This window comes from Onychostoma macrolepis, chromosome 06 (genome assembly GCF_012432095.1).
Source record: "Onychostoma macrolepis isolate SWU-2019 chromosome 06, ASM1243209v1, whole genome shotgun sequence".
Lineage (NCBI taxonomy): Eukaryota > Metazoa > Chordata > Actinopteri > Cypriniformes > Cyprinidae > Onychostoma > Onychostoma macrolepis.
In genome coordinates, this window is record NC_081160.1 from 7,970,910 (window position 1) to 7,998,738 (window position 27,829).

General features: G+C 34.7%; 3 protein-coding genes across 3 annotated transcripts; 1 reads left to right on the forward strand and 2 right to left on the reverse strand.

Annotated features, from left to right (window-relative positions):
- Positions 1-1,130: 1,130 nt before the first annotated feature.
- Positions 1,131-9,160, reverse strand: lnpk (lunapark, ER junction formation factor). The gene is given in 14 exon segments (XM_058780206.1): positions 1,131-2,167; positions 3,626-3,732; positions 3,734-3,782; positions 3,878-3,948; positions 4,073-4,178; positions 5,267-5,479; positions 5,554-5,605; positions 5,703-5,786; positions 5,915-5,955; positions 6,657-6,715; positions 6,938-7,125; positions 8,502-8,543; positions 8,661-8,710; positions 9,071-9,160. Coding segments are annotated over 13 exon segments (1,221 nt in total). The 5' UTR covers positions 8,688-8,710; positions 9,071-9,160; the 3' UTR covers positions 1,131-1,985.
- A 4,032-nt stretch (positions 9,161-13,192) lies between these two features.
- mtx2 (metaxin 2) lies at positions 13,193-18,235 on the forward strand. Its single transcript, XM_058780106.1, has 11 exons — positions 13,193-13,322; positions 14,809-15,079; positions 15,463-15,510; positions 15,628-15,674; positions 15,793-15,865; positions 16,033-16,109; positions 16,187-16,279; positions 17,013-17,051; positions 17,201-17,326; positions 17,438-17,514; positions 17,649-18,235. Exons 2-11 carry the CDS (start codon positions 15,040-15,042, stop codon positions 17,851-17,853), a joined length of 825 nt encoding a protein of 274 aa, XP_058636089.1. The 5' UTR covers positions 13,193-13,322; positions 14,809-15,039; the 3' UTR covers positions 17,854-18,235.
- Positions 18,236-19,856: 1,621 nt separating this feature from the next.
- Positions 19,857-27,816, reverse strand: nfe2l2b (nfe2 like bZIP transcription factor 2b). Its single transcript, XM_058780105.1, has 4 exons — positions 27,673-27,816; positions 23,277-23,489; positions 22,970-23,131; positions 19,857-21,179 (listed from the first exon to the last, which is right to left on the reverse strand). Exons 1-4 carry the CDS (start codon positions 27,703-27,705, stop codon positions 19,971-19,973), a joined length of 1,617 nt encoding a protein of 538 aa, XP_058636088.1. The 5' UTR covers positions 27,706-27,816; the 3' UTR covers positions 19,857-19,970.
- Positions 27,817-27,829: the final 13 nt, after the last annotated feature.

Consider the following 27,829-nt stretch of genomic DNA (forward strand, 5'->3'; position numbering starts at 1 on the left):
ATTTGAAAATCTGGAATCTGAGGGTGCAAAAAAATCTAAATATTGAGCTTAGCAATAAACACTAAATAAATACTTAGCAATGCATGTTACTAATCAAAAATTAAGTTTTGATACATTTACGGTAAGAAATTTACAAAATATCTTCATGGAACATGATCTTTACTTAATATCCTAATGATTTTTGGCATAAAAGAAAAATGGATAATTTTGACCCATACAATGTATTTTTGGCTACTGCTACAAATATACCCCAGCGACTTAAGACTGGTTTTGTGGTCCAGGGTCACAAATAGATTGCTGAAGCACATATACAACTTTCGTAAATTAAAAAGGCCTTTACAACAAAAATCAAATACAATATTTAGAACTTTAGTTCTGGATATTGTCTTCATACTTGTTAATAAGCTAACTGGGATATGCAATTATAAAAGCATATAAAACATTACTGGGACCATGAAAGAGTTCCTAGTTTTGTACAAATATTTCATATCATAATATATTGGGGTTATATTAGATTTGCTGGTTTGACATCTAAGAACACATCTAAGATATTTTTTAGATTCTGAGAAATAAAATGTTATCCTATCAAAGAACACATGCCCCGGTTTCACAGACAAGGCTAGTCCTACACTAAAGTGTAAGTCTGAGCTGTTTCAACTGAAAGAAACTTGCATTGACTCTTATCTTAAAATATATCAGTGCCTTTGTTTTGTCTCAAGATGCACCCCAGTAATGTTTTTTGATAAGCATGTTTATAAAAATTACTTAAATGTCCTAATTAAACTATGGCCTAATCCTGGTTTAGTCTAAGCCCTGGCTGTGAAACCGGGTGAAACTTATGTATTTGAGTTGGAACAACTGAAAATCCAGAGTAAAAAATTTACATTTTCAAGATGAAAATTAAATGTTACATTTTTGATTTACTTCAATTGCTATGTGCAACATATGACAAAAAAAGGTTATGTATTAAACTGAATATTATCTTAGCATAAGTATTTATCTATTAATATCATGCATGAAATTTTTGCTTAACTTTCAATTAGCCTTTCTATATTGTGCTTCTTAATTCTTAAAGAAACACTTTGTTTCCTACCAGAGGAAATGATAATGTTGAAAGAATCATTCTTCAGAAAAAGCATTTTATTGGATTTACCATGCACACAATCCAGTCTGTAAATGCAACAGACATGTGCACAACAACTTGCAAGTACTGACAAACAAACAAGAACAAGTGGATAATTCCAGTTCCAAAGCACATGAATTTTGTGTTGCTTATTGAGTACGTCCTATGTATGAAAACCAATTATTTTGACAAATTTTGCAATTTTGTAAACTGTGCAGTAAGTCCCAAGACATATTCCTAACCAGAAAGGCACAAGACAGTTGAATTATACACAAATAAGTAAACAAACTGTTGGCCAGAAAAAACACAAGCAATTAAAACAATTCAGAACAAAAGAATAAATATTTAAGAATCAAAATAGTGCATTTGGCAAAACAAAAAAAGCACCACTCCCCGACAAGGACTATGCTTTTTTCAGAGTGTATTTTTGTTCAGCTTGTGGTTTCAAATAATTCTGTAAACACAAAGACAGCTAAACTCCTGCTACATGTTTTATCCTTATTTACTATGCAACTGAATGTAAAATGTAATACTGTTCTGACTCTAGCAATTGCAGTTTGTGAAATCACCCTCATAAACAAACCATGACAGGTATTGTACTGGGTCACATCACCACTATGGGGAGCACCACACCATTAGTATTATAACTGTAATGTGATATGACATTTAGCCACCTATATGTAAACACTGTGGTGCATATATAAATAAATTAGCAGTAAAAACTCATAACAACCTCCAGAATTACTAAGAAGTACTTAATGAACATGCTTTAGAGTGAATTCAAAACCAAACAGCCCAAAAACCAAAAGCTGCAGTGAACGGCATTGATCAAAAACATGTTTAAACTGTATTCAAACACAGTTTAGCTCGATTCCTCCTCTTTCTGCTGTTGCCCCTGAGCTCCAGCCTCTTCCTGTTGGACATCCTCTGAGGGGGACGGGCTCTGCTGAGACTGTGCCTCTTCTTCCTCTGATTCATGTGCAGCAGGTGGATCTTCAGCGGTAGGGTCCTGAGGCTCCACAGTGGTAGTTCTTTCTATGTCATCTGTAAAAATGAAATAACAAAGCATATAAAAGTTTACTGCTAAAAGCCATGGCAATGTTGTGCGTGTGTGAATTTGCGTATGTATTAGGCCTGTTATTGCATTAAAAATTAAGAATATAATTTGTGGTATTCTTCATTCAGTATAATAATACACGTTTAAAAGAAGCACAACATGCATTATCAAGACTATAAAAAAGCCAATTAATAATTATAGGGAAAACTTTTAAGACAATGAGCCATGCACCTAAGGGTTTGGAAACAAGATCAGGAGAGATATTCAACATTTTAGACATTCAGTATCTAACCAAGCATCTGACCATCTTGCTAAAACTAATAGTAATTTTGCGGATATTTTGCAATATCAACATTAGTTGCTCCAGTCCACATTTTGCAAAAAGCATCTTTTTGGTTGCAATTTCTGTTTCTATAAAGAGCAAAAAAATAAGCTGAATGTCAAAAATGCAGGATATTTCCCTTAAGTCAGATATAAAACAGACAAAACATTTCAAATCACATATTAGAAAACATTTTTCCTATATTCAAATAAGATTTACAGCCATTAACAAACACACACCTTCCTGCTTTGTAATGGTGACAGTCATTATTGTGTTATTTGATTTTGTGTAGTGGTCTATGAATAGGAAATGATTGTGATCATGATTATGTGACCCACAGTAACTGAAAGGAGGAGAGAATATTTGAGCACCAAAGCATCATGCAGTGCATGCACTACTGTTCAAAAGCTTGGGATCAGTACAATTTTTGCAATAAATTAATAATTTTATTCAGCAAGAGCACATTAAATTGATCAAAAGTGACAGTAAAAGGATCCTGAAAAAGGTGTAACAGTTTCCACAAAATTATTAAGCAGCACAAAAGTTTCAACATTGATAATAAAAAAAATGGTTTCCAAGCACCTAAAGCCTATAACTAAAACTGAAGACTGAAGTAAAAAATATTTTAAAGTATATTAAAATAGAAAACAGTTATTTTAAATTGTAAATTGCATTTTTGATCAAATAAATGCAGCCTTGGTGAGCATAAAATGCTTTCAAAAACACACAAATAAAATCATACTGACCCCAAATTTTTGAATAGTAGTGTATGTTTAAGTAAAGTGTGTCTGTGTGTGGGTTCCGGGACCTGAGGGAAATTTCTTGAAACTATGAACTTTACTCCAAGGGGTGCCAGAGTGAGAGACACGAGCGGAGCGAGCCGAGACAATACGGTCTAAAAAACACACAAATAAAATAAAATACAACATTCATTCATACAAATAATAATTGTGAATGATTTCTTCAAAACTGCATGTCTTGACTTTCAAAGTTGTTTGCTCTCCTCTTGGAAGCTTTCCAGCTGCAGTTTTAAGACTGATTGACACATGGCATGACAAGATGACAAAATGATTTGATGAGGTCTTGATAATGAGGGTCACTGGCTGTTAGCAGCATGAAATACCTTCAGGGGCGTCACTGTCCTCTGGTGTCTCCGTGGCGGCAGAAGACTGTGTTTCAGGAGATTCAGAGCGAAGTCTGCGCTCAAAACTGAATTCTGGGAGTCTGGGTGCGTGTCTTTCTCGCCGGGTTCATGAAGTAGCAATACGCACAACGGAACGCTGTTACATAAAACATCACACATGAGTATTAAAATAAAATCCTCAGGGAAGGAAGTATCTTCACAGTTCCGTACTGTGTTCTGACAGGTTCTTACCTACATACTCAAATTCCTCTTTCAAAGCCATACCATTGTGGGAAAAGCACTGCTGGCAAATCAATGCATATCTGAAAGTAGAAGAATAAATGGGAGGAGTCCAAGAGACAAATTATTATCACATGTACTGACATGATTCTAGCCAGTTCAGTGTTCAGTGTGTTTCTCAAGCTGTATGTTATACCAGTGTAATACCTGTTCTGAGGTCCATCTCCCACCAAATACTCAATGACTCTGTCCACAGCGCTGCGCTCTCGTGGAAGGATGGGTCGAGCAAGAGGTGGACCAGGAGGACGCATACCTAAATGATTAAAAGCATAATCAACACTCCATCACTGCACAAACCAAGAAAATGACACGCTAGGACTTCACAATAATGCAAATGACATCAAATATGGCAAAGCAGTAAGAAGCCTATAAAGTTCAGCTTGTGTTTAAGCCCCAGAAAATGTTGATTTAGTGAGGAATGCATTAATCCTCGAGTAAGAAGCAAATAAGGAATTTTTATACAGGCTTAAACTGTGTGAATGCCTTGATCCACACTATCCAGGGATAGTTCACCTAAAAATGTAATTCCAAACCCGTATGACGTTCTTTCTTCTGCTGCATTTTGAGAAATGTCTCAGTGTTGTTTTGTCCATACATTGCAAGTCAATGGTCACCAACATTATTCACAATATCTTTCGTGTTCTTGCATGATGACAGAATTATTTTAAGCGAACTATCACGTTAGAAAGGACACCTTCATAATGCACATAAAATTGGGCATTTCAGCATACTTTTGTACAAATGTATTAAAACAATGTATCTAAAACTAGGGATGCAAAATGCTAAATGTTAGTCGATACTAAAAAATTTAATTATGCATGCTCATTTCCCTTATTTTTACATTTCTATATATATTTACTCAAAGTTTATCTTTAAAAGCACTAATAACACTAATAATAACATTGTTAAATGTACTCTTTAGCATACCTAGAAATAAATATAAATGTTTCTTACTGTATAGTTCTAATGTTGGAATGCACAAATATATTATAGTATTTAATGTTTTTATTTAATTTTAGACAAAATTGCACTGTATTTTAGTCTTGGCCATTTATCATTTATCGTCAAAATATAAAAATAATTATCAGTGCATTACAGTCAAAAATCACTCTAACACACAGCCATTTATACTGTATGATCGAAGACACAAATGTTCAATAAACAGGTGCATGTATTAAATAATAAAAAAGTATGATATCACCCTTAAATATAAATTCATTTGATTTACAGTCACAGGATATATTATCTGCTATTTTATCAGAATTTCATAGATTTACAGCTATCTGCTTTTCATTTACTTATCAATGCAAGGATTTATATACAAGTATGAGTGTACTGAACCTGGTCCAGGTCCTGGTGAATAAGGACTCATGCTTCTTCTCATCATTTGTTGTGGTGTTTCTGTCTGGCTCGCTCCTGTTGGGCTGGCTACAGACCCGGCTAGCCCTTTCTCTGGAGGCCCTCCTGGGGCACCGTGAAGGGGTGTGCCTCCTGGGGACCTGGGACTGGGTACTGGACCTGGAGTAGCCATTGCAACATGCCTCTGCCGAAGATCTGGATATAATGAGAGTACATGATGCATAAGGAAAACACACATAAACACATAATCAAAAATATAACATACAAACCTTGTCCTGGTCTAGGGGTCATATGTGGTCTGACTGGAGTGGCTTCTGCTTCCTGTAAAGACAAACCATGTATTCATCTAGCTCACTAGCTCCAAAAATAAATCTCTACATCCGTGTAAAGCTTTAATAATACATTTGACTGTACTTACTGCTTTCTTTTTAGATTCTGGATCGAATCTCTCCAATATGAGTTTAGCATTTTTGTAGGTCTCCGTTTCCATCACCTCCTCAAGCTGACAAAAAACATAGTTCATTTGTTTCATGGTACATATAAACAATTTTATTCATCTGATATATTAGTGTCCACAAACGAGCTTAATTCCTTAGACATCAGTTCTAATGTGTATGCAATCCCACTTACTATTTTCCGTTTCTGTGCTTTTAAATCATCTAATTTTTCATCTGAAACAGAAGAAACCATAAATTAGTCAAAATATAAAGATATTCACTCAAAAGACCAGTGAGTGCATCAATCAAAACCCAAGCAGATCCCTGTCAAGATCTTTGATGCATTCAAACATTTACAGTGCCCTCCACTAATATTGGCACCCTTGATAAATATGAGCAAAGGCGGCTGTGAAAATAAATCTGCATTGTTTATCCTTTTGATCTTTCACTCAAAAAATTCACAAAATTCTAACCTATCATTGAAGTCAAACAATTGAAAGTGGGGGGAAAATCTCATGATGAAATAAATGTTTTTCTCCAATGAATGTTGGCCGCAATTATTGGCACCCCTAGAAATTCTTATGAGTAAAATATCTCAGAAGTATATTCCCATCCATATTTACATTTTTTAGCACACCAGGGTGACTAGGAGCATGCAATTGTCCAACCACGACTTCCTGTTCCACAGGATTGTAAATATGAGGAACACAAAGGCCAAATTCCCTTAATCATCCATCACAAGGAGTAAAACCTAAGAATATAATTCTGATGTGCAGAACAAGATTGTTGAGCATCACAAAATAGAAAGTGGCTTTAAGAAAAAAGCTAAAGCATTGAAAATCCCCATTTCCACCATCAGGGTAATAATTAAGAGTTTCCAGTCAACTAAAGATGTTAAAAATCTGTCTGGAAGAGAGAAAATATCATATGCTTACTGTTTCTCTCTGTACGTTTGGAGAAGAGGAAGATGAGCAGTTTTCTTAGTAGCAACACTCTATGAAGAGAGAGAATATAAAATTAAGCAAGAAAACACATTAACAAACTAATAATGCAGCACAATAACCTATAAGCCAAGCAGCCTTTAAAAAGGAGTATAACACAATGCAATACATATCTATTTGTGATATAATATGTAATACAGATGTAATAACATCAAAGGTAATACAACAAGCAGGCCTAACACAATGTCATTATCCATGAATAAAACAGGACTCACAGTGCAGGAAAGGCCAGCAGAGGCAAGGCAGTGATGAGCCGAGCGCTCCATTGCTCAGGGAAATACAGGTAATACACACACAGACATGTGATCAGGTACAGAGCAGATGAGTAGAAGAGAAGTCGGCCCACCCACAACTTCAGCAAACGCTGGTTCTTTGCACGAAACTCATCAAGGTCCTTTATGTCCTGTGGATTCATGTCGCAATATTGTAAGACCATTACCAATGTAATTACGTTAGGCTAAATGCCTAAAAATGCTACATTTGATAACATTTAATTTAACCTTGTAAAGTCTACTCTATTATATCATATATGATTCATAAACTTCTAGGCTCTCTCAATTATTAACATGATCAAACTGAAAAACCATCTACTACATGCCTTCTGTCTGATTGATTCATACTTTTTTAGAGAGTAAATGGCTTTTTAGCTGAATTCTAAAAATCTCTTCTTTGTGGTACAAGTCCTTTTGCTGTGAAATCTTTAATGAGTAAAGTAAATGCAAAAATAACTTTTTATTTTGTTATTAATATTTCAAAATGAACATTTGAACTGAAAAACTTGATTGTCTTTTAGAAAAATCATTTTAAATCACGTCATTTCTTGCTAAAACAGGCTTATGATGAACATTTATCTCAACCATCATTGCACGGCATTATATGTTTTTAACTACATAGCTTTGATCAGAAAACAAAAAGTATTTATCATCTTGATATCAAATAATATGCATTTTATGCAAGTAAGTCTTCAATAATGTTACAGAAAAAAATCTCATTGATTTACATTATTAGCAAAACTTAATTTCCGTTTTGGCCATATAAATATAAATAACAACATCTGCACTAAATTGCATATTTTTGCTCAATGTGGGCCTCTGAATAAAACTAATGTTTTTTTACAAGTTGAGCATGAGCTCCATATTCTCACAATATGGCCATAAAATCCTGATGTATCAAAAATAATACAAACATAAAACACATGTTATTCAAAAATCTAAATTATGAATTAACATCATTTGCTTACACTAACAAAAGTCATTTTTAAGGTCAAGTTGGATAGCAATAACTCCTCAAAATAAATTATAATGTTTGTTTATATGGTGGCATGAATAACAGATTTGTCACCATGTGTCATGTTACAGCATTTCATTAAAACCTACGCCCAACATAAATCTGAGCAACATTGGCCTTGCTAATGCAGAACATGAATACTGAATGCTGGATATAAACTCTGTTAGTTACATTTGAATGTACAGTAGAAATTAAACTTAAAGCCCTCTGGAATTGCATAATGTATTCTTACAGCTCACTCTAAACCAAAGCAGTGACCACTACTGGACAGTTAAGGTCAACCGCAGCAGCCCAACAAACAGATGGTCCTGTCAATACAGTCTCCAGATAGACGGCGGGTTCAGGAGGCGAGCCAGGAATGAGTAAAGCAAGGAAATGCAGCCAGTACAAGGGTTCAGATGATGACATACAGCTCTGTGGTGTGTGATAAGGTCACGATGGCTGAAAGTAGTCTGTGGGTTTGAAAGGGCAGGACAACAGTGGAGAACATACCTTATCCAATACCTCTAGAAGTTCCACAGTGGAAGGTTTAGTCTGTTGGAACATAACAATTACATTATTGTTTATAGAATGGGTTTGATTAAGAAGTGCAAGGACTGGATTGGGGGTAAAAAAAATAAAATAAAATTGCAAAAGGAAAGATATTCTCACCTTCCACCGTGAAATTATGGCTCCCATTGTCAGTAACGCGAAATCCACACCTTAAAAACAGAAACCAAGCATTTTAATTACCCTCGCAACACATCCACACTCTCTAATGCATCTGTCTGGAAGATATTGCTCGCCTCGTACATAATATTAAGAAACACGCTTGCAACCAAACGAATACAAAGAGTAAGTATATTCAACTGAGAAATAAGACAACAGTGCAACTGTAATTTTTGCAGAGGATATTACTGTAACAGGGACAGGAAGAAAACAACTGCCCTAAAACTGTCCTGGATCAAATTCGCTTAACGTAAAGCCGTAAGCAGTGTGATTTAAACATATGTTCATTAGGTTAGGTTATTAATCTTAATATTATAAGATTAAAATTTGCATGAGTTCACTCGTTAACTTGCCTTTCTACAGAGATGGGTCGGAGCCTGGGCGTGTGACGGTGACGTTTTCAGAGGTTTTCGGAAGTTAATGTGAACCTTCAAAATAAAAGCCTTGTAGTTTATAATTAAAAGCCTTGCAACAATTTATCTCGTCTAATAATGCTTAAATGTAATTCTGCATTAAAACTGCACTGACTGCATAGATTAATCCCGCTAATAATCCAGTAATTATATAAAAGTATAAACCCATTTTTATGGCCCTCTTTTGTGCGATAATTATCAGAAATTACACTACGAAAAAAAATTGAAAGAAGAAAAGCAATGAAAAAAGAAAGGTGGTATCCTACATGGAAATATAAAATATGTAAATGTGAAAACGAAAGCGGAATGTTTTAGCTGTGAAAACTGTTTTGTATACATCATGCAACCAGCGTTAAACGTACCCTGCACATAGGCCTATTTTGGGATTATTTTTTTACCAGAAATAGTAATAGTACTTTTAAATAGTAATTTTGGCAGCCCAAAACACTGAGCTGTTGAATAAAATATGCTATAAACCCTGCTCATTAAGGGATCTGCATTTATTGAATTGACATAGCAAATTAGGCTATACAGCTAGCTACACAGTGTGCCAAAAAAACATACACAGTTCTGTTGAATGATAAAATTTGCCAGGACCAGGAATGTTGTAGCTGTCCAGGTTTTTTTTTTTTTCTATTTCTATTACAAAAAAAAAAAAAAGAAAGAAAAAGAAAAAAAAAAAAGCCCATTACGTTTCACCTATATTTATATTATATCAACTGACGTTTAAGAGATATTTTGATGGTTCCCTTAATTTATATTGTTCACATTAAATATCGAAAGAATCTGCTGTAGGCTGTGTGGCTACACAGAGACACTCCATTATAAACCCATGCTTATTTTATTAGTTGTGGGAAAATACGATTACACGTAAAATTATAATTGAAAGATTTTTAAACTGTATTACAACTGTCAGGCCGTTACGACGAATGCTGCACACACACACACACACACACACAAATGTAGAGCGATACACAGCGTCTCACATGCGCTCACACATCAACGTGAGTTTTAATAGAAGGTAAATGTAATATTGTATAATATTACAAATTGTTCGTATTCTAACACCCGTGCACAAATGCATTAAGTCTCTCTCAACTCTCACCACACACACACACACACACACACACAGAGAGAGAGAGAGAGAGAGAGAGAGAGAGAGATACCTTGCAGGGTTATTGTAGGCTATTGTATTTATTTAGGCTATTTTATTTATTTTTTTGTAATAGGCTACCATACTACAAATGAAAGGCAGTGATAGTAATTAAAATTATAACTTTGTTAAAATTTATTACAAGAGCTTTTGTTTCCTTGTTCACAAGTCCTGCACAGACCAGTTTTAGGCAGTTGAAAAAAGAGGGAATTTCTGATTTTTAAATGGATGAGGGATTTTACCTTTTTTTAATCATAGAATGATAGAAGATGCCTGACATAACATAGCTAACATCGAGCAGTCATGCATGTGCAGATACTTGCTGCCGATATTGCCGGACTTCGCCCTACATTTTGAGCTATTTCAGGCGTTTCTGTTTCCTTCATTTGTTCGTTTTTGTAGATCGTAAATGGTTAGCTGGCAACGCCACTGTGGGGTAGAAAATCTGCGGTTTCTAAGCTCTTCCCAGCTCAAAAGTTGATTTACAGCTCAGGTTGTAAAACGGTTTTTACGAGCCTCGCGCGTCCGTCATTGGGTATCACAGATGAGACGCGCTCCGGGCTCGCGGTAATATTGGCCCCTCTCTTTCCTTCCCACGCGCTCTGTTGCATAGGAAAGCTCAGTACGAGGACGTCTGTCTGCAATTCTGTCTGTTTTATCATTTGTGCAGTATATTTTATTTTTTTGTATTTCTTTTTATTTAACTCTTTTCTTTTTCTTTCTCTTTTAAATATCGACTGTTTAATTTAATACAGGGAAATGTATTTTAAATAGGGCTTTTTTGCATCAAATGGTAAGTGCAGCTGCAAAATCAAATTTAATGTTTTTTTTTCTCTTTAAAATAATTTTAATTGACTTTTCCTGATCAATCAGTAGCTTTATCAATAATTATCAATTGTGAATTTTAACAGGAAAATTCTTATAGTCTGGTCATCCTGTGTCTTTTTATGCAGACGACAATTTACATTGTAGAATAAGAGAAATTGTAATTCTAAAAATTTAAGACAATAAGACAATCTTGAGATGAGGTCAGATAAGTCAAAATGTGTTGTGCATTTCTGTTCTATGAGTAAATCTGAATTTATTATTTTGGTTTCTTTGTTAACGAATCAATTTAAATTTGAAAGCGAGAGGGTTCTCCTAATTTACTACCTTACTGCATTGCGGCGAGAGAGAGAGAGAGAGAGAGAGAGAGAAACACAGAGGCACCATGAAAGAAATTTGATTTTCTTGATGTCCTAAGATAGCAGATTTCTCTTTCTGAAATAGTTTTAATTTTTTTTATTACATGATTACAAAAGGCACCAATTTTATTTCAATTAGAAAATATCTGAAATTAACAATTAAAAAAAAAAAAAACAAAAAAAAACATTAAATACCTCAAAATAGCATTTTTTTTTCCATTTTGAGAGACATTTTATTTATATGCTTTAATATGATAGAAATAATTGATAAAATGGTCTTTAAGATAATTCCTCGTAATTTGTATCTTAACTGAAATGATTTTGCTTTAAAAAAAGATTTTCTTGTTTACGGGGTGTTTTCAATTTTCATGTGTTAAACATTATCAACGCCTTAATTTTATTCATTTTTATTATTTTTTTATTTTTTATTTTATTTATTAATTTATTTATTTATTGTCTGGACCGTGGAAACGTTGTGTTCTTTTTTTTTTTTTAATTTTTTTTAGGACCTTCCATTTCTGAAAATTCATTCGGAATCTTCCGTCGTCTATATATACCCTGTAGAACCGAATGTGTGTTTCCACAGCACATTCACAGATTCGGTTTTAGGGGAGTATATGGACGATGCAAAAACGTCTGCTTTCCATATAAAACCACACTGCATTTGCTGAATGCAACAACTCGACCACTTTTTTCTTTCTTTTTTTTTTTTAAATTCTGTTTTGTACTTGAATCAATGCACACTGAATGCAAAAACAAACGGTGCTAGTTAAAATAGCTATTTAAGTAGTTTCTTTTTTCTCTTTTTTTTTGCCTTTCAAATAGGCTATTTAGCTAATTTGTTGTGATTTTGTATAACATCCAATAATATCCTAAATAATTAGAATATTACCAAGTCTTTAATGTGTGTTTGTATTGAATTTTGTTTCTTTAGCTCGCCTTTCTTCCCTTCCTTCCTTTTAGAGAACAGGTTAAGATGCCCCGACCTCCGCTCAAGACTGAAAAAAAATAAATAAATAAAAATACAGCACCACAATAAAGTACATGCACTTTGTGGTTTACTGATGAGCTGAAATGTGACTTGAATATATGTGTCAATGTTCTAAATGTATAATGTGCTGTAATAAAAAGAAAGTGTATAAATGTGTCATTTTTGTTTCCAAATAGCCTAAATACAATACAATAACATAAAAAAATTACTACAATTCATTATCTCTGTTCTCATATACTAATAGCCAATACCATACATATAGTTTTAGGTTTAAAAACTATTTAAAAAAAGGTTTTAACAAGATTTAACATATTAAGGCTATTAATGCATGCACCTATATTTATATTGAAGAGCTGTAATAAATAGTGTCAATATCTGTATGTATTATGATAATAATAGCCTAGCATTTGACTAAAGATCAATTGAGATGCGGCTCACACAGTGGAAGGCGTGTGCACATGATTTACTGTCCGCGCCCAGTTCTAATGGCACCATAATGACCGCTTGCAGACACCTGCTCCTCCACTATAAAATACATTAGCACATAAATAACTATAAAATATACAGAGCCGGAATCAAAATTACTGTGGTTATAACAAACTAAAATTAAAAAAAGAAAGGAAAAAGAATAATAAACTTCTGCAGTGAAATCGCGATCGGAAGTGGAGGAGCGTGATTGCAGAAGGTGGCGGTAATGCACCAACACGCTGGATGCCAACCGCAGTAAAATATAAGAAGAAGAAGAAGAAGAAGAAGAAGAAGGACCGTGATTGACAAGCACTGCGAATCATCTCCAATAACAGCAGTACAGGCAGAAATGGGTGAAATGCCTCTAGAAATTAGAAGGCTCAAGTTAAAGATGAGGTACTGGCTTAATATTAAAGGTCATTTAGATATTCAACTATATGAAGAAAAACAGAATAAGGAAAAATGTATATTAACAAATATAGCAGTGCAGCAATACATTGAACAAACATATTATAGCACAGTACAAATATACACGGATGGCTCTAAAGATCCTGAATCTGGAATAACAGCAGCAGCAGTTTACATAGCCAAATTCAAAGTCAAAATATCAAAAAGAATATCAGATCATATTTGTAAGGGATAATCAACGACTAGCTGTGCATTAAACGATTTGAATGCACGACGTAGAGGCGAAGAACCGCCCGACGCGCAGCGGAGCGTGGTTGCCTCCGCGAAGTGCATTCAAATCGTTTAATGCACAGCTAGCCGTTGATTATCCTGTTTATGCCATGATCAATTACCAGCATTCACTTATTAAAGATGTTAATAATATTTGCGCTGCAATATTTGACCGGAACAATAAAAATGACGGTTATTTTTGTCTGTATTACTATTCAACGGTAACTGTGTTACTATGGTTACCAATGTTTATAGGAAGCGCATTAATATAGTACGTGATTAAACTGACCTGGAACTACCTGTGCAGTCCAACGAATTTAATCAACACCTGCCAGCCAATCAGAATCGAGCATTCAGACAGCCCATGGCATAACTGTTTTTACTACAGAGATTATAGCAATATATCTAGCTCTTCAGTTGATAGAAGAAGTACAACCAAAAAGACTCCCTTTCAGTTTTAAATAGCTTGTTAAGTGGAATTGCAACAGCAAGACAAGATATGATATTGGAAGTGATGCAGAGTTTATTTAGAATAAGACAATCTGGATTTATAGTAAACTTCATGTGGGTACCATCACATATGAGTGTGGAAGGAAATGAGGAGGCTTTAAACAGGCTTTGAAACATGCACAACTTGACATTAAAGTGTCAATGAGTAAAACAGAAGTAAAAGGGTTAACTGCAAATGAAATAAGAAAGAAATGGCAGATAGTGGAATAAAAGGTAGACACTTATATCACATTAAAGAGAAGGTAGGCCAAGAATGAAAGATAGTTTGGCAATAGAAAAGATGACGTTTTAATGTCAAGAATGCGTATTGGACACTGTTTGTTGAATCAATGTCTGTATATATAGAATGGGGAAGCATGAAAATGGAAATTGTGATGGATATGGTTATGCTGAATCAATAGAACATGTACTTATAGAGTGCGATATGTATGAAAGAGCAAGATCTCAACTTATTCAAGCGTTAAGATCTTTGGGTATAAATAATCTGTCACCTCAGGTTCTGTTAGGAAATGGCCCAAAACAATCAAGAACATTTCATGAATTAATTATTTTCTTAAAAGAAACAAAACTGATCAATAGAATGTAAGATACCGGTGTATTAAATTAAAGGTGTTTTTTTTTTTCTTTCTCTTCACTGTCCCCTCCCCCATTGTCATTTGTGGTATTGATTCCCAACTTCCACACTCCTATCCAGTAGGTGGCGGGAATGCACCATTCAATTTGGTCTGCCAACCGCCATTAACACCAGAAGAAGAAGAAGAAGAAGAAGCAGGACGGTGATTGGCTAGAAAGCAGGAAAAACTCCAGGGTGACGTCACTACACTGGGACAGGAGCTTGCTTTGCCCTTGCGTGGGAAATAAATGCCATTTCAGTTTTTCGATCAGTTATTGTGCTTGGGTTAAAGTAGATTTCCTCTGCGCCGCCATGTCTCTTGCTGCAGAGGCTTTCGTCTCTCAGATTGCAGGTAATGTTTTGGCTTGTGTTTCATGTAGCGAGTCCATATGGCTATGTTAGTGTTTTGTGCTAGAGATGGGCAGGTCAGGATGATAATCGGTACTTACTTTCAACACGGTCATTTCATTTCTCTGCATATTATTAGAGCTAAGCCAATGCGTGTTTACGAGTCTTTTAGTTTAGATGTTACAGCCGTTACAGTTCTATTGTTTTCAGTGCTGCTGTCAGGGTCAAAGATAAAGAAACCCGTTAAATGTTTATTATTGTAATGTAAGCCCACATAGAGCGTCGATAGATATTTTAGGGTCAGAGTTTCTAAAAAAAAAAAAGGAAATATATGCAGTATTATTTGTGAAATTTCAGTAGTTCATGACATGTCATTTTCTATTGCAGCTGCTGAGCCATGGCCTGAAAATGCAACTCTGTATCAACCTCTTAAGGGTAAGTGATTAAAAAAGAAGTTGTTTATGAGTTCTACATTTAGAATGAAATCTTTACAACTGCAAAAGATGTCAAATGAAACGCACGTGAATATTTATTTATTTATTTTTTATACAGAGGCTCAAATCTTGCTGTCAGATTCTGCATCCTCTTTGGCCGTTCAGGTGAAAAGTAGTGCCTTAATCAGTTTACACACCAATTCACATTGGTAACTTGAAGCCCAAATATATAAAAATGTATCGGTCGCTTGTTTTTGTTAGTGAAGTAATTCTTGTTTTGCAGACTTTTCTGAGGATGTGTGGCCTGCCAGTGCTGGTGTCCTGCCGTGCCAATGCTGAATACATGTCACCATCAGGTGAGCAACCAAACTCTTTACTTAACAGTCACTCATTTTTAGTGCTTTTCTTAGTCTTAGCTTATGTTGGAAGGGTGGTGGTAAAGAGCTTTGGCTTTGTTAGGTTGAATGTATTAGTCAGAGTTTGATTATATGTTTTGGAATGTCTCTTCCTCTCTGTTCACTAGGGAAGGTTCCTTTCATCCATGTTGGAAATCAAGTTGTGTCAGAATTGGGGCCGATTGTTCAGTTCGCAAAGGCAAAGGTATCACTCTCACTCTAAAAGCAAATTCCGCGTGAATCCTACAATGTTTGACTGTTGGCTGACATTGCTATCCATAGGGTCATTCTCTGAGTGACGGGTTGGATGATGTCCAGAGGGCAGAGATGAAGGCTTACATGGAGTTGGTCAATAACATGCTGCTGACTGCAGAGGTACAGACCTGCACACATCAGCATGCAAAACCTTTAAAAGTTTGGGGTCGGTATAATTTTGTTTTGAAGTCTTTTATTCTTACCAGTGCTGCTTTTAGTTGATTAAAATACAGTAAAAGGTAATATTATGAAGTATGTTTTACAAAAATAACTCTCTTCTATTTTAATATATGTAAAAATATAATTTATTTGATATAATTTATTCCTGTGATGGTAAAGCTGAACTTTTAGCAGCCATTACTCCAGTCTTCAGTGTCACATTATCCTTCAGAAATCATTCAAATGTAATATTAATATATTACTCTAATATACTAATATAATCTAAAAAAAATAAAATTACTATTATGTTTTTGTGCTGCTTAATATTTTTGTCAAAATGTGATCCATTTTTAGGATTATTTGATGAACAGAAAGTTCAAAAGAACAGCATTTATTTGAAATGTAATGTTACTTTTTTTGTAACAATTGTAAATTTTGATCAATATAATGCATCCATGCTCAATAAAAGTATTAATTTCTTTAGAAAAAACCTTACTGACCCCTAACTTTTGAATGTCACCATATACAAAGAATCTGATTGATACATTTGTAAAAAAAAGAAAAAAAAGAAAAGAAAAGCACATTATGTATCTTTGCTTGTGGATTTCCATAATTATATGTATTTTATATTTACATAAATATTTTAAAAGGGATGAACTGTGCAGACTAGTGAAACTTTGCCTGTTCTTTCTAGTTGTATATCCAGTGGTGTGATGACTATACAGCTACAGAGGTATGTGTCATGAAAACGGATGTTCCCGAATCATATATAATATATATCATATTAACAAAGATGAGATCAATGGCACTAAATGTTCGTATATAGATAGATATGTAAATATATAACATCATTGTACATATTTAATGGTAGTGTGTGTTTAGATCTCTAGGCCACGATACAGTAGTCCCTATTCTTGGCCCCTCAATCACATTCTGGCCTATCAGAAGCAGTGGGAGGTACGGAGGAAGATGAACGCGATTGGATGGTCTGGAAAGAGCCTGGAGCAGGTATGTTTTTGTGCGCAGATAAATTAAGTATAATTCACCGACCAAGTCAGGTGTGTTTTTCTTTCATCAATGTGCGGTACATAAAGTTTCGTGTGGGTTTCCTCATCTCAGGTGTATGAAGATGTGAGTCAGTGCTGTCAGGCCTTGTCACAGCGATTGGGAACACAGCCCTACTTTTTCAACAAACAGTACGTTTTGTGCACATACACTACAATTCAGAAGTTGAGCATCAGTGAGATTCGAATGTCTGTACACATACAGACATGTAACACAAAGTTATCACATGCTGTCTTAACTAATTGTTGTACTTTCAATGTCACAGGCCAACTGAACTAGATGCTCTGGTGTTTGGTCATCTTTTCACCATACTCACCACACAACTGTCCAACGACGAGCTTGCCGAAAAGGTGAAATCCTACACCAACCTGCTTTCTTTCTGCCATCGTATTGAACAGACTTATTTTAAGGAGCACGACCGAGAGAGCCAGTCGGGGTCCTCGCGCCATTCCAAAGGCTCACTACCCTGAGCACCACACTTTGCCCAACATTTCTCACTCCTCTGATCTGAAGTGATTGATATCTTTAATGTCCTATGTGCATTAAAAGACGACATTGTTAGTTCTGTTGAGGCTAAACCATCTTTATAGATCAGTAGGAGAGAGAAAGGGCCATTAAATAGAGGTTTGTGAATATTTAAAGTGTTCCCAACACAATTCCAAACTACGTCTTTGCCTGTTCATAATGCCATAACAGGAACCTGCCTGCCGCAACAGTAGAATTAGATTTCGTATATAAAAATTTAGTTGATGTGAATCTTTTTTTCCACTGTATGATGCCTTTGTTTAAAATGTGTAAATGGTAAGTGCCTACACTATGAAGTATAATAAACTTCAAGTTTAGACTCACAAGTTTCTGTGTTGATGAGGAATTCTGTTCATGCAAAGTTCAAACGTGTTATAATATGTAAGATATGTAATCTAAACATTTTTAATGTAGGAGAGGCAGTCCTTTGATGCAGCTAAACACTTGGCATAATGTTGCTGTTCTTTTTGCTCCAGCAGGGGGCGTATTAATGCTGCATAAAATTGCATAAAAAGTCCTAGCCCAGTGGTTTTCAATCCTGTTCCTCGGGACCCACTGCTCTGCACATTTTGCATGTCTCCCTTATCGGACGCACTCATTTGATTTCATGGAGCTCTTTCCTAATGAGCTGATGATCTGAATCAAGTATGTAAATTAGGGAGACATGCAAAATGTGCAGAGCTGTGGGTCCCACTGTCCTAGCCTATACTCAATATTCAGTGAAAACATTATTTAGCTTTTAAACAGTTTTTATTGGATTTAAATATATTAGAGCTTCATGACAATCTTAGAGTATTTGAATACAAAATATTGTGGTTAAAACTTGCTTATTAATAAGAACACACAAGTATTCATAAAACAAATTGTCTGTTGCAGATACACAGTACATGCATCAAATCTTTTTCCATCTGAATATGTATTTTAGACAATCCTCCCTCCAAGAAATCTTAGTTTCCAACTACATATAGCACGAATATTTGATTTATACAGAATCTCGTCTCATAATCTGTAAAATTCTGGAGTTGTCAATAAATAATCTCTGCCTATTTCCAAACTTGTGACAGACAAATATACATAAGTCTACACACACATATTTTCTATAGTTTCAATACAGTATACTGTACTGTTCAAAAGTTTTGGGTCACTAAAAGAGAAATTTGGGATTATTCAGCAAGGATGAATTAACTTGAAATCTGTTTCAACTTTCTATTCATCAAAGAATTGTAAAACATTAATGAATATATCACTGTTTCTACAAAAATATTAAGCAACACAATTGTTTTCAACCTTGATAACTACACGTTTCTTAATCACCAAATCAGCATATTAGACTGATTTCTGAAGCATCGTGTGATGCTGAAGACTGAAGTAATGGCTGCTGAAAATTCAGTGTTGCCATTACTAAAAAATAAATTTTTTAAATATATTAAAATATAGAAAAGTTATTTTAAATTGTAATATTTCATAGTTGTTACTGTTTCTAATGCATGTTTGATCAAAAGACTTTTGAAAAGTTGACTTTAAAAAACCTTAACAACATCTAACTTTTGAACAGTTTTGTTTGTGTGTGTACATATATATATATATATATATATATATATATATATATATATATATATATATATATATATATATATATATATATATATATACATACATACATACATACATGCATACACACACAGTATATATGTACATGTATAGTATATATGTATTTGCATTAACTGGATCAGCCTCATGATTCAAGCTAAAATTTATAATACCATAGTTGTTCGATTTTATTGTCATTTAAATGTAACATTGACAACAGTTTTGGAGATTTCATTCTTTCTCTATTCAAGTAGACAGTAGCTGTACTGCATGACTGAAACCAGCCGCTGGGGAATGATGCTAACTGGATAAATTGTCACTCAACCAACTTCCCTTGACAGAATCAATAGGAGATGAATGTGAGTGCCAGACACAAACATTGTGATTCCTCAAGATCACAACATCCCAAAACTGAAGTCCCTGGTGTGTAACGTTACAAACACCAAAAGAGCTTTGCTGTACTTCAGGTTTATTATAAAGAAAAAGGTAAATCCTCTGTTGGCGTATTTGTCTTGTTGGCTGTGCCACGTGGCAGCAGGTAAACCGTGCCGTCAGTGCTGTGCTGTAGTTTGTATTCTCTAGGGTTGTAGGAGTTTCCATGTTCATCTCTCAGCTGTCTGAACACCTCATTGTAAAGTTTCCTGAGCTTCTCTTTCGTCTCATGAAGTTCTCTAGTGTTCCTCTCATTTTCTTCCTTGATTTGCTGCTCCTCCCTCTTCAGCCCCTCAATCTCTTCTTCGAGATCAACGAGACTATCCAGCTTTCGTTTGCGACAGCTCTGGGCTGCCATCTTGTTTTTACCACGTCTTCGAATGTCTCTGATGAGGGTATGTTGAGCGTTGTTGAGTTTGCAAGAGCTGATGGCTTCGTTAAATGCTTCCACGGGCAGGTTGATGATGTCATGCACACTAAGCGGCAAACTCATGGCTTGGGCCCGCTGTTCATCACGATATGCGCGCCGGACACCTGCAGCTCTGCTTGTGGTTAAGGGATTTGCTTTAGGTGAATATTTAGGTGTTGATTCATTTTGAGTTTGGTGTTGTGCAGACGTAACAGTTTCATACAGCGTTGCCTCCACAGCATCAGAGTGTAGAGATAAATGCAGCAGATCGGTGTTATCTGATTGGATGCTCTCCAGCTCATCCTTGTCTGATTGGCCATTACTGAAGGTGTCAGCAGCGTAGAGGGATGTCTCTAAATCCACAGAGCCAACAGAAGCGGAGTCATCAAACCCCAGCAGAACGTGGCGCTCCTCAAATTGTAAAAGCGTTTGAGGAGCGTCCCTTTCAGGTGCACTATTTAATTGTTCAGGTTTACTGGTATTGATAGTATATGGGCAAAACTCACTAAGGGTTGAATCGCTTGAGTTTATGTTGCATTGAGGTAAAATCACTTGACTCTCAGGGGTACTGCAGCTGTAAATTGTATTTGAAGGTGAAGGTGTAGGATTTCCTGGATCTGAGAATGCCTGTATGCATGTTTCTAGGATCTCTACGGGATCTGAGGATATGCATGACAAAGGCTGAGCAACCTCAAAAGAGTCTGATATTGTCTGTGTAACGCCACATAACTCATCTGTTGAGTTTTCACTCTGTGGCTCGGGCAGGTTCTGGTGGCAGATTTCGGTGATATCCTCTAGGGGCAAGCTTGACACATCAGACTCCAGGACATCCAAATAATACTAAGAGAGAAACTAAATATTAGTCATTTTTAAATATATTTATGAGAAGAGCATTTATTCTGATCATTTTATTCTGCAGTTTACAAAGAGGTATTGTATTGTATTGCAACCTCCACATTATACATATTTGGTTTAAACTTTTTGGAATCAACATTTTTGGAGACTTTAGTGGAAATGTGCATAGGCTGTACATGGTAAACTAAAATATTTACACTACTATTCAAAGGTTTGGGGTCAGTAAGTTTTGAAAGATATTAATATGTTTATTCAGCAAGGATGCATTAAACTGATCAAAAGTTACATGAAAGACATTTACAAAATTTCAAATAACTGCTGAAATACAAAATATAATTTTTATTCATCAGAGAATCCTGAAAATATATACCACAGTGTCCACAAAAATATTAAAGCAGTATTTCATATTTTAAACATTGATTTCTTGAGCAGCAAATCAGCATGTTAGAATGATTTCTGAAGGATCATGTGACACTGAAAACTGGAGTAATGGTGCTGAAAATTCAGTTCTTCCATCCCAGGAATAAATTATGTATATATTAAAATTGAAAACAGATATTTCAAATTGTAATTATATTACATAATATTACTGTTTTAATTGCAGCTTTGAGCAAATAAATGCAGCTTTGCCTATTTGGTAGAGTACACTGAAAAAGACAGATCAAAATGTTTAAATTTAATACAAAATGTGTTCTGAAGTGATTGTGGCCATTTTATCACGTGAGTATTAAAGTTGCTGTAAGTAATATTAGTCTTTTTTCTGACTTCTGCCAGACTTGGTCATTGAATCAGACCACTCCCTCTCTCCAAAATCACATACTCCACTCATGAGCGGTGTCTCACTTGTTATTTTATGATACAGGACAGTGGTCACAAGCACCCTCGATGCAGTCACTATCTGCAGCGATGGACCCTTTTGCTGATGCAGGATCTACGACAGTCTATTACCCAACAACCCATGCTAGACTTGGAGGAGTGGGACTGTGTGAGCTGTGGGTGACATTTGAGACAAGGCCGTACTAGAGACAATTGTGATATGTCAGAATGCCATTTTAATGATAGTGGGGACATTATCTTCATGCAATTCCATGAAAAATCTAAACATTAACTCATCATATCTCAAATAAGCACACACCTCAAATGAATTACCATTGCTTTAACGTTTTTAATATTACTGATTAGATACTTGGTATTTAGATACTAATTGCTTATCTGGTATTAATTTTTACCTAAATATACCTAACAGATTGTAAGTTAAGAGGATTTGGCAATTAGATACTTTTATGAAATTGTGTTTGTGCAAATATAATTGCCACTCACTTCACAGCCTTTCTTTAATTTATAAAGCACATTTAAAATAAACAAGTTGAACCATACTGTAGTTACAATTTAGAAATAATACATGAGTAAATATATTAAAATATAGATATTATCTTGTACGGTAGCTACCAACAACAATTTAGACAATTATGTCAATTATGTTAACTTTTAATCTCTTAATGCACTTCATTTAAACCATCATTAAATGCTCACTATTATTTTTTTCTAAGGTAGAAAGGCAACTAAGAATGTGCTGATTTATTTGTGATTTAACAAATTCAGTGGCTGTGATTTCATAATTACCATAGACCCTCTTACAATTTAAAGTTACGCAAATTGAATGCAATTTTGTCTGCAAACTTGCAAGAAAGAAAATTTGTTCCAAAATGAAATGCCAACCATGCACCAGTTCGGGCATGTCTGTGTACATCTTTCTGCATTGTGTACATAAGTACCTGTAAGTCCGGCAGTGACAGCAGTTCACTAAAAGCCTGCTCTTGAGAAGGAGGCTTCTGAGACTTCCGAGAGAATAGCAGTGCAGACAGCAGGGGATTCTGGGTAACAGGTGAATGCTGAGTAAACTCTGTAGAATGCAATGTCTCTGAGAAGGGCACAGCCTAAATCATGGTGAAAATAGCTCTGTAAGCAACACTAAACAATAGAGAGTGTGGGTGTGCACACGGGTGTTATTTTGAGAGATTTATTAATATTAGGTATGCACACTGTTTATTTGTTTTCATGCGTAATTAATAAAATGGTCACCTGGGAGTTCACAGATGAAGGACTTGGCAAACATTCTCCAGTTTCCTTGTCTAGTTTCTGTAACCTTTGCATTATCCTTTCAAACTCTCTCTCTCTTTTTAACTCTCTTTCTCTTGCTCTTGTGATCTCCTCTCTCTGCCGAAGACATCCATCAAAGATCGCTCGCTCAACCCCCAAGTCGACATTCTGCCTCCATAAAATATCAATCAAATCCTAAACAGAAAGACATCATGTAAATCAGACAATTGACCATGTTTGTATGTGGCTGTGCACACTGGTAATACAATAAGAGCGTGTTTGCATAAACTTTCAGTGAACTCTCACAATATCAGTCATGTTTTTGTGCGCGATTTGCATTCACATTCATTTGCTTGGCAGGTGCCTTCTTACCAAACACACCTGTAAACTTTTCAGGTTGGTGTAGCATGGTATAACAATAAAACACTATCAGGGTGGATCATTTTATTTTATGAATACAGTAAAACATGCTTTAATTTCACCTTATCAGAACCAATGCATAAAACCAATTAAACTGAACAACGTATTAGACAACTTATGAGCAATCTTCAAAGAAGGCCACCTAAAATGATAAAAAAAGCAAGAAAACTCGCATTTTTATAAAGAATGTAGGCCTACAAGAACTTAGTAAAACATATTTGTAAAAATCTTCATTCTTATCCAGTAAATTACGAACGACTGGAAAAGTTATGGTGCCTTTGAATACTGTTGTGGACAATGTGGGGCCTTGCAGTCAAAAAGGATCACTTGTAATTGCTTCTTTTGATATGATAAAAAGGTAATCAATACATTTATGAGCCCTGATTGTATGGTCAGAGGTTGTGCTGCCACTGAGGGAGCCTGATATACAATACTAGACCAATAAAGTGCTTTAGTATGTCTCTGCTTTGTTTTCTACTCAAAGTAAATGTCAGTGACATCTACGGTGCACACTACAGATGTGGAACTGAAAATAGAAACATTTCAGTTCAGGTAAGTTCAATTCAGTTCAGATTAGATTAGATCAGTTCACATCAGATAAGTTCATTTCAGTGCAGATCAGATCAGTTCAGACAAGGGGTAAATGTTTGGCTGGTTGGCATGAATCCAGTTATGGCTTAGGTGAAAAAAAAAAAAACCTGAATGAGCCCATGAGCAGAGATGGCAGGAAAACAGAACAACTGCTATTGAGTTGAATGGGAATGCTAACAGACCTTTGAGTACAGTTCAGATCCATTCATTTCAGGTTAAATGAAATCCCACTGTTTTACTAAAAAATTTATACATTTTGGCTATTTTTAAATATATTTTAAACAATGAAAATATATAGATTTTTTTTGTCATATGGGGTTGCTCAAAATAAATTGTTTCCCCCAGTGAGCAAACAAAATGTTACAGTGGCCAAGAAAAAAAGTTGTTTATTTCTAACATACTGCCATTTTTATCTACTGGTCTTCTCAGAGAATCACACATTAGGGAACAACAGGAGTCAGCTTGTTATTTACTGTGGTTTAAAGCCTAATTTACAACCTATTTTTACTGTCATTTTAATTCACTATCAGTGACAGATATTGCCATTGGTGTTTACAAGGTGAGATATAGAGCTGTGCACATTGTACACAATGATGATAGTGATTAAAAATGTTTTCAAGAATATTTTACCACTATCAGACCCTATAATCAGCGTATGTCCATTCCATCTCTGCTGTTTCCGTGTAAAAAGCGTGTGTGTTAATCTGAAGGCCATGACACCGCGGTCCTCTGAGTGAGTGCACTTTATATACTGGTACACAAACAAAATTTCTAAGCGGTGGGCGTAGCATTTGTAATGGAGTCGGTCATAAAGACCTTGAACTTGTTGCCCTCTCACCGAAGTCACGCAAGTAAATAAATGCTCCAGCTTACGTAGGAGGTTGTGAATTTTGTTCACTGAGCAACCTAAGGAAAACAATTCACCAGATAATAGAAAAAACTCCAGAACAAGAATAACTGGGAGAAAGAAGGTATAAAGGTAAGCTGAGTGAAAGGTGAATACACACGCCTACAGCTGGGTGTGTAATGATGCAACTGTGTTAAAGTGTAGACAGGCTGATAGAGCCTTGTGTGCATAAAAGACAACCGATTTATGAAATAACTCTTCTCATTGGGGTAAATGGCTACCCACCCTGAAACAGTAGTGCAGTCTTGGGTGTGTCTGGATCAGGTGCACAAAGTGAAATGTTTATTTAACCAACCCGGTTACTTGAATTCATGACAGCTGAGACAAATTTTATGTGGGTGGCCTGCCCCAGTGTTACAGAGACCTCAGGTCCAAAGCTTTTCTGACTGTCCTCCACTCCCCATTACAGCCCAGTATTCAAATACAAAAAAGGACTGTTTTTGCAGTTCAAAACTATGCTCTAATTGCTTTTTTTAAGAATATATATCAAATGTGCATATACTTTTATTATATCGTCACATCAATATACACAGTTCCTATGCTACACCTTCAAACTAACTTCACTACAAATGTTCGGGGTTATTGTGTGATTTAAAAAAATTATTTTTAAAAGAAGTCTCTTGTGCTAACCAATGATGCATTTATTTGAAAAATTATTAGAATTTAACGTAACTTTTATTTAAAAAAAATATATATTTTAAAATGTATTTTATTCCTGTAATATGCTGAATTGGTATATTTCTTATTAGTGCTGCTGTATATATATATATATACATATATATATATATTTTTTTTTTTTTTTTGTGCGTGTGTATACAGTAGTCAACATTTGAAGTGGATCAAAACCTTTCATCAAAGTTATCCTAAAAACAAATTCTTGTATTAGGACAACTTTGATGAACTTTTTTGATTCACTTCAAATGTTGAATACTCTCTCTATATATAAAGAGTTAATTTGCAAAAACAGAAAACTGATAAATTTAAAAAAAAAATCATGTTTATTCATTGTGCATTCTAATTAATCTCAATCCAACTGTTTGGTTATTTTGATTAGGTTAAAAATTACTAAAAAAACTAACACAATAAAATAATAAAAACATGATAACAATAAAGAAAACGTGATTAAAAAAAAAAGGAGTTATATGTTTTTGCAAATTAACTCTTCATATATATATATATATACACTGTATACACACACACAGAGGATGAGAGACTTCATGATACTGACAGTAAAGGTAACCATTGATAACCATGTAAATTTTTTTATTTTTTATTATTTTTTAAAACGTCAGAGATCATTATAATATGCTGATTTATTATCAGTGTTGAAACTGTTGTACTGCTTAATATTTTTTTGGAACCTACGATACATTTTTCTTTGATGAATATAAAGTTAAAAAGAACAGCATTTATTAAAAATAAAAATATTTTCTAACTATGTCTTTACTATCACTTTTTATCCCTTTGTCACATGCTTGTTGAATAAAAGTATTAATTTCTTGAAAAAAAGAAAGAAAAAAAATGTACTGACCCCGAACTTTTGAATAGTAGTGTATATTGTAACACAAAATTTATATTTTTAATAAACACTGTTCTTTTTATGCAACTTTTTATTTATCAAAGAATCCTGAAGAAAGTATCACAGGTCTCAGAAAATATTAAGCAGCACAACTGTTTCCAACATTGATTATAAATCAGCATATTAGAATGATTTCTGAAGGATCATGTGACACTGAAGACTGGAGTAGCCTAATGATGCTGAAAATTCAGCTTGGCTTCACAGGAATAAATTATATTTAAGTACATTAAAATAGAAAACTCTTATTTTAAATCGCAATAATATTTCATAAAACTATTTTTTTTTCTGTATTTTTGATCAAATAGATACAGCCTTGAAGAGCTTTAGAAACTTCTTTCAAAAACATTTTAAAAAACCGTACTGATCCCAAACTTTTGAACGGCAGTGTATACATTTACATTTAGTCATTTTGCAGACGCTTTTATCCAAATAAATGTTTTTTTATATACACACTACTTGATGATGATGACAGTAAAGGTAACCAAAAAAGACCAAACTGCATGTAGGCTATATAAAATTCCACAAAATAATAACGTTTGATGGCTTTCTCTTATTTCTTTTAAACACGGCAACGCGTCGGTAAGTTTATCATTCTTAACAGGCTAGTTCTGTCCTTTTTTTGTTTTATTTTTTACCTTCATACCTTCATTTCGCAGGTAACTTTTAAGATAATCTCAGCAATTCTACAATAAGGTTACAATTACACAAAAACAACTTCAAAAATGGGACTTCAAAAAAAAAAAAAATTAGTCCTTTTCCATCAGTTGTACCAAATTTCATGGATGTATATATGCATATGGATTTACATGAACCCAGTCCAAGGTGTAAAGTTTGACAAAACATATTTGGTTTCTTATCAAAGTACTGTTTTTTAAACTTACCTCGTGTTGAAACTGAGCTGAAGGGTCGTCCATGTCTTTCAGTTGATGTTGAAGGACTTGTCTGATGGATGTCTAATACAAGCGTCAGCAAAGCATATTTCTGAATCAAATCTGACGACACGCGTGTGTAACAGACAGGACTCGCCCACAATCTCCA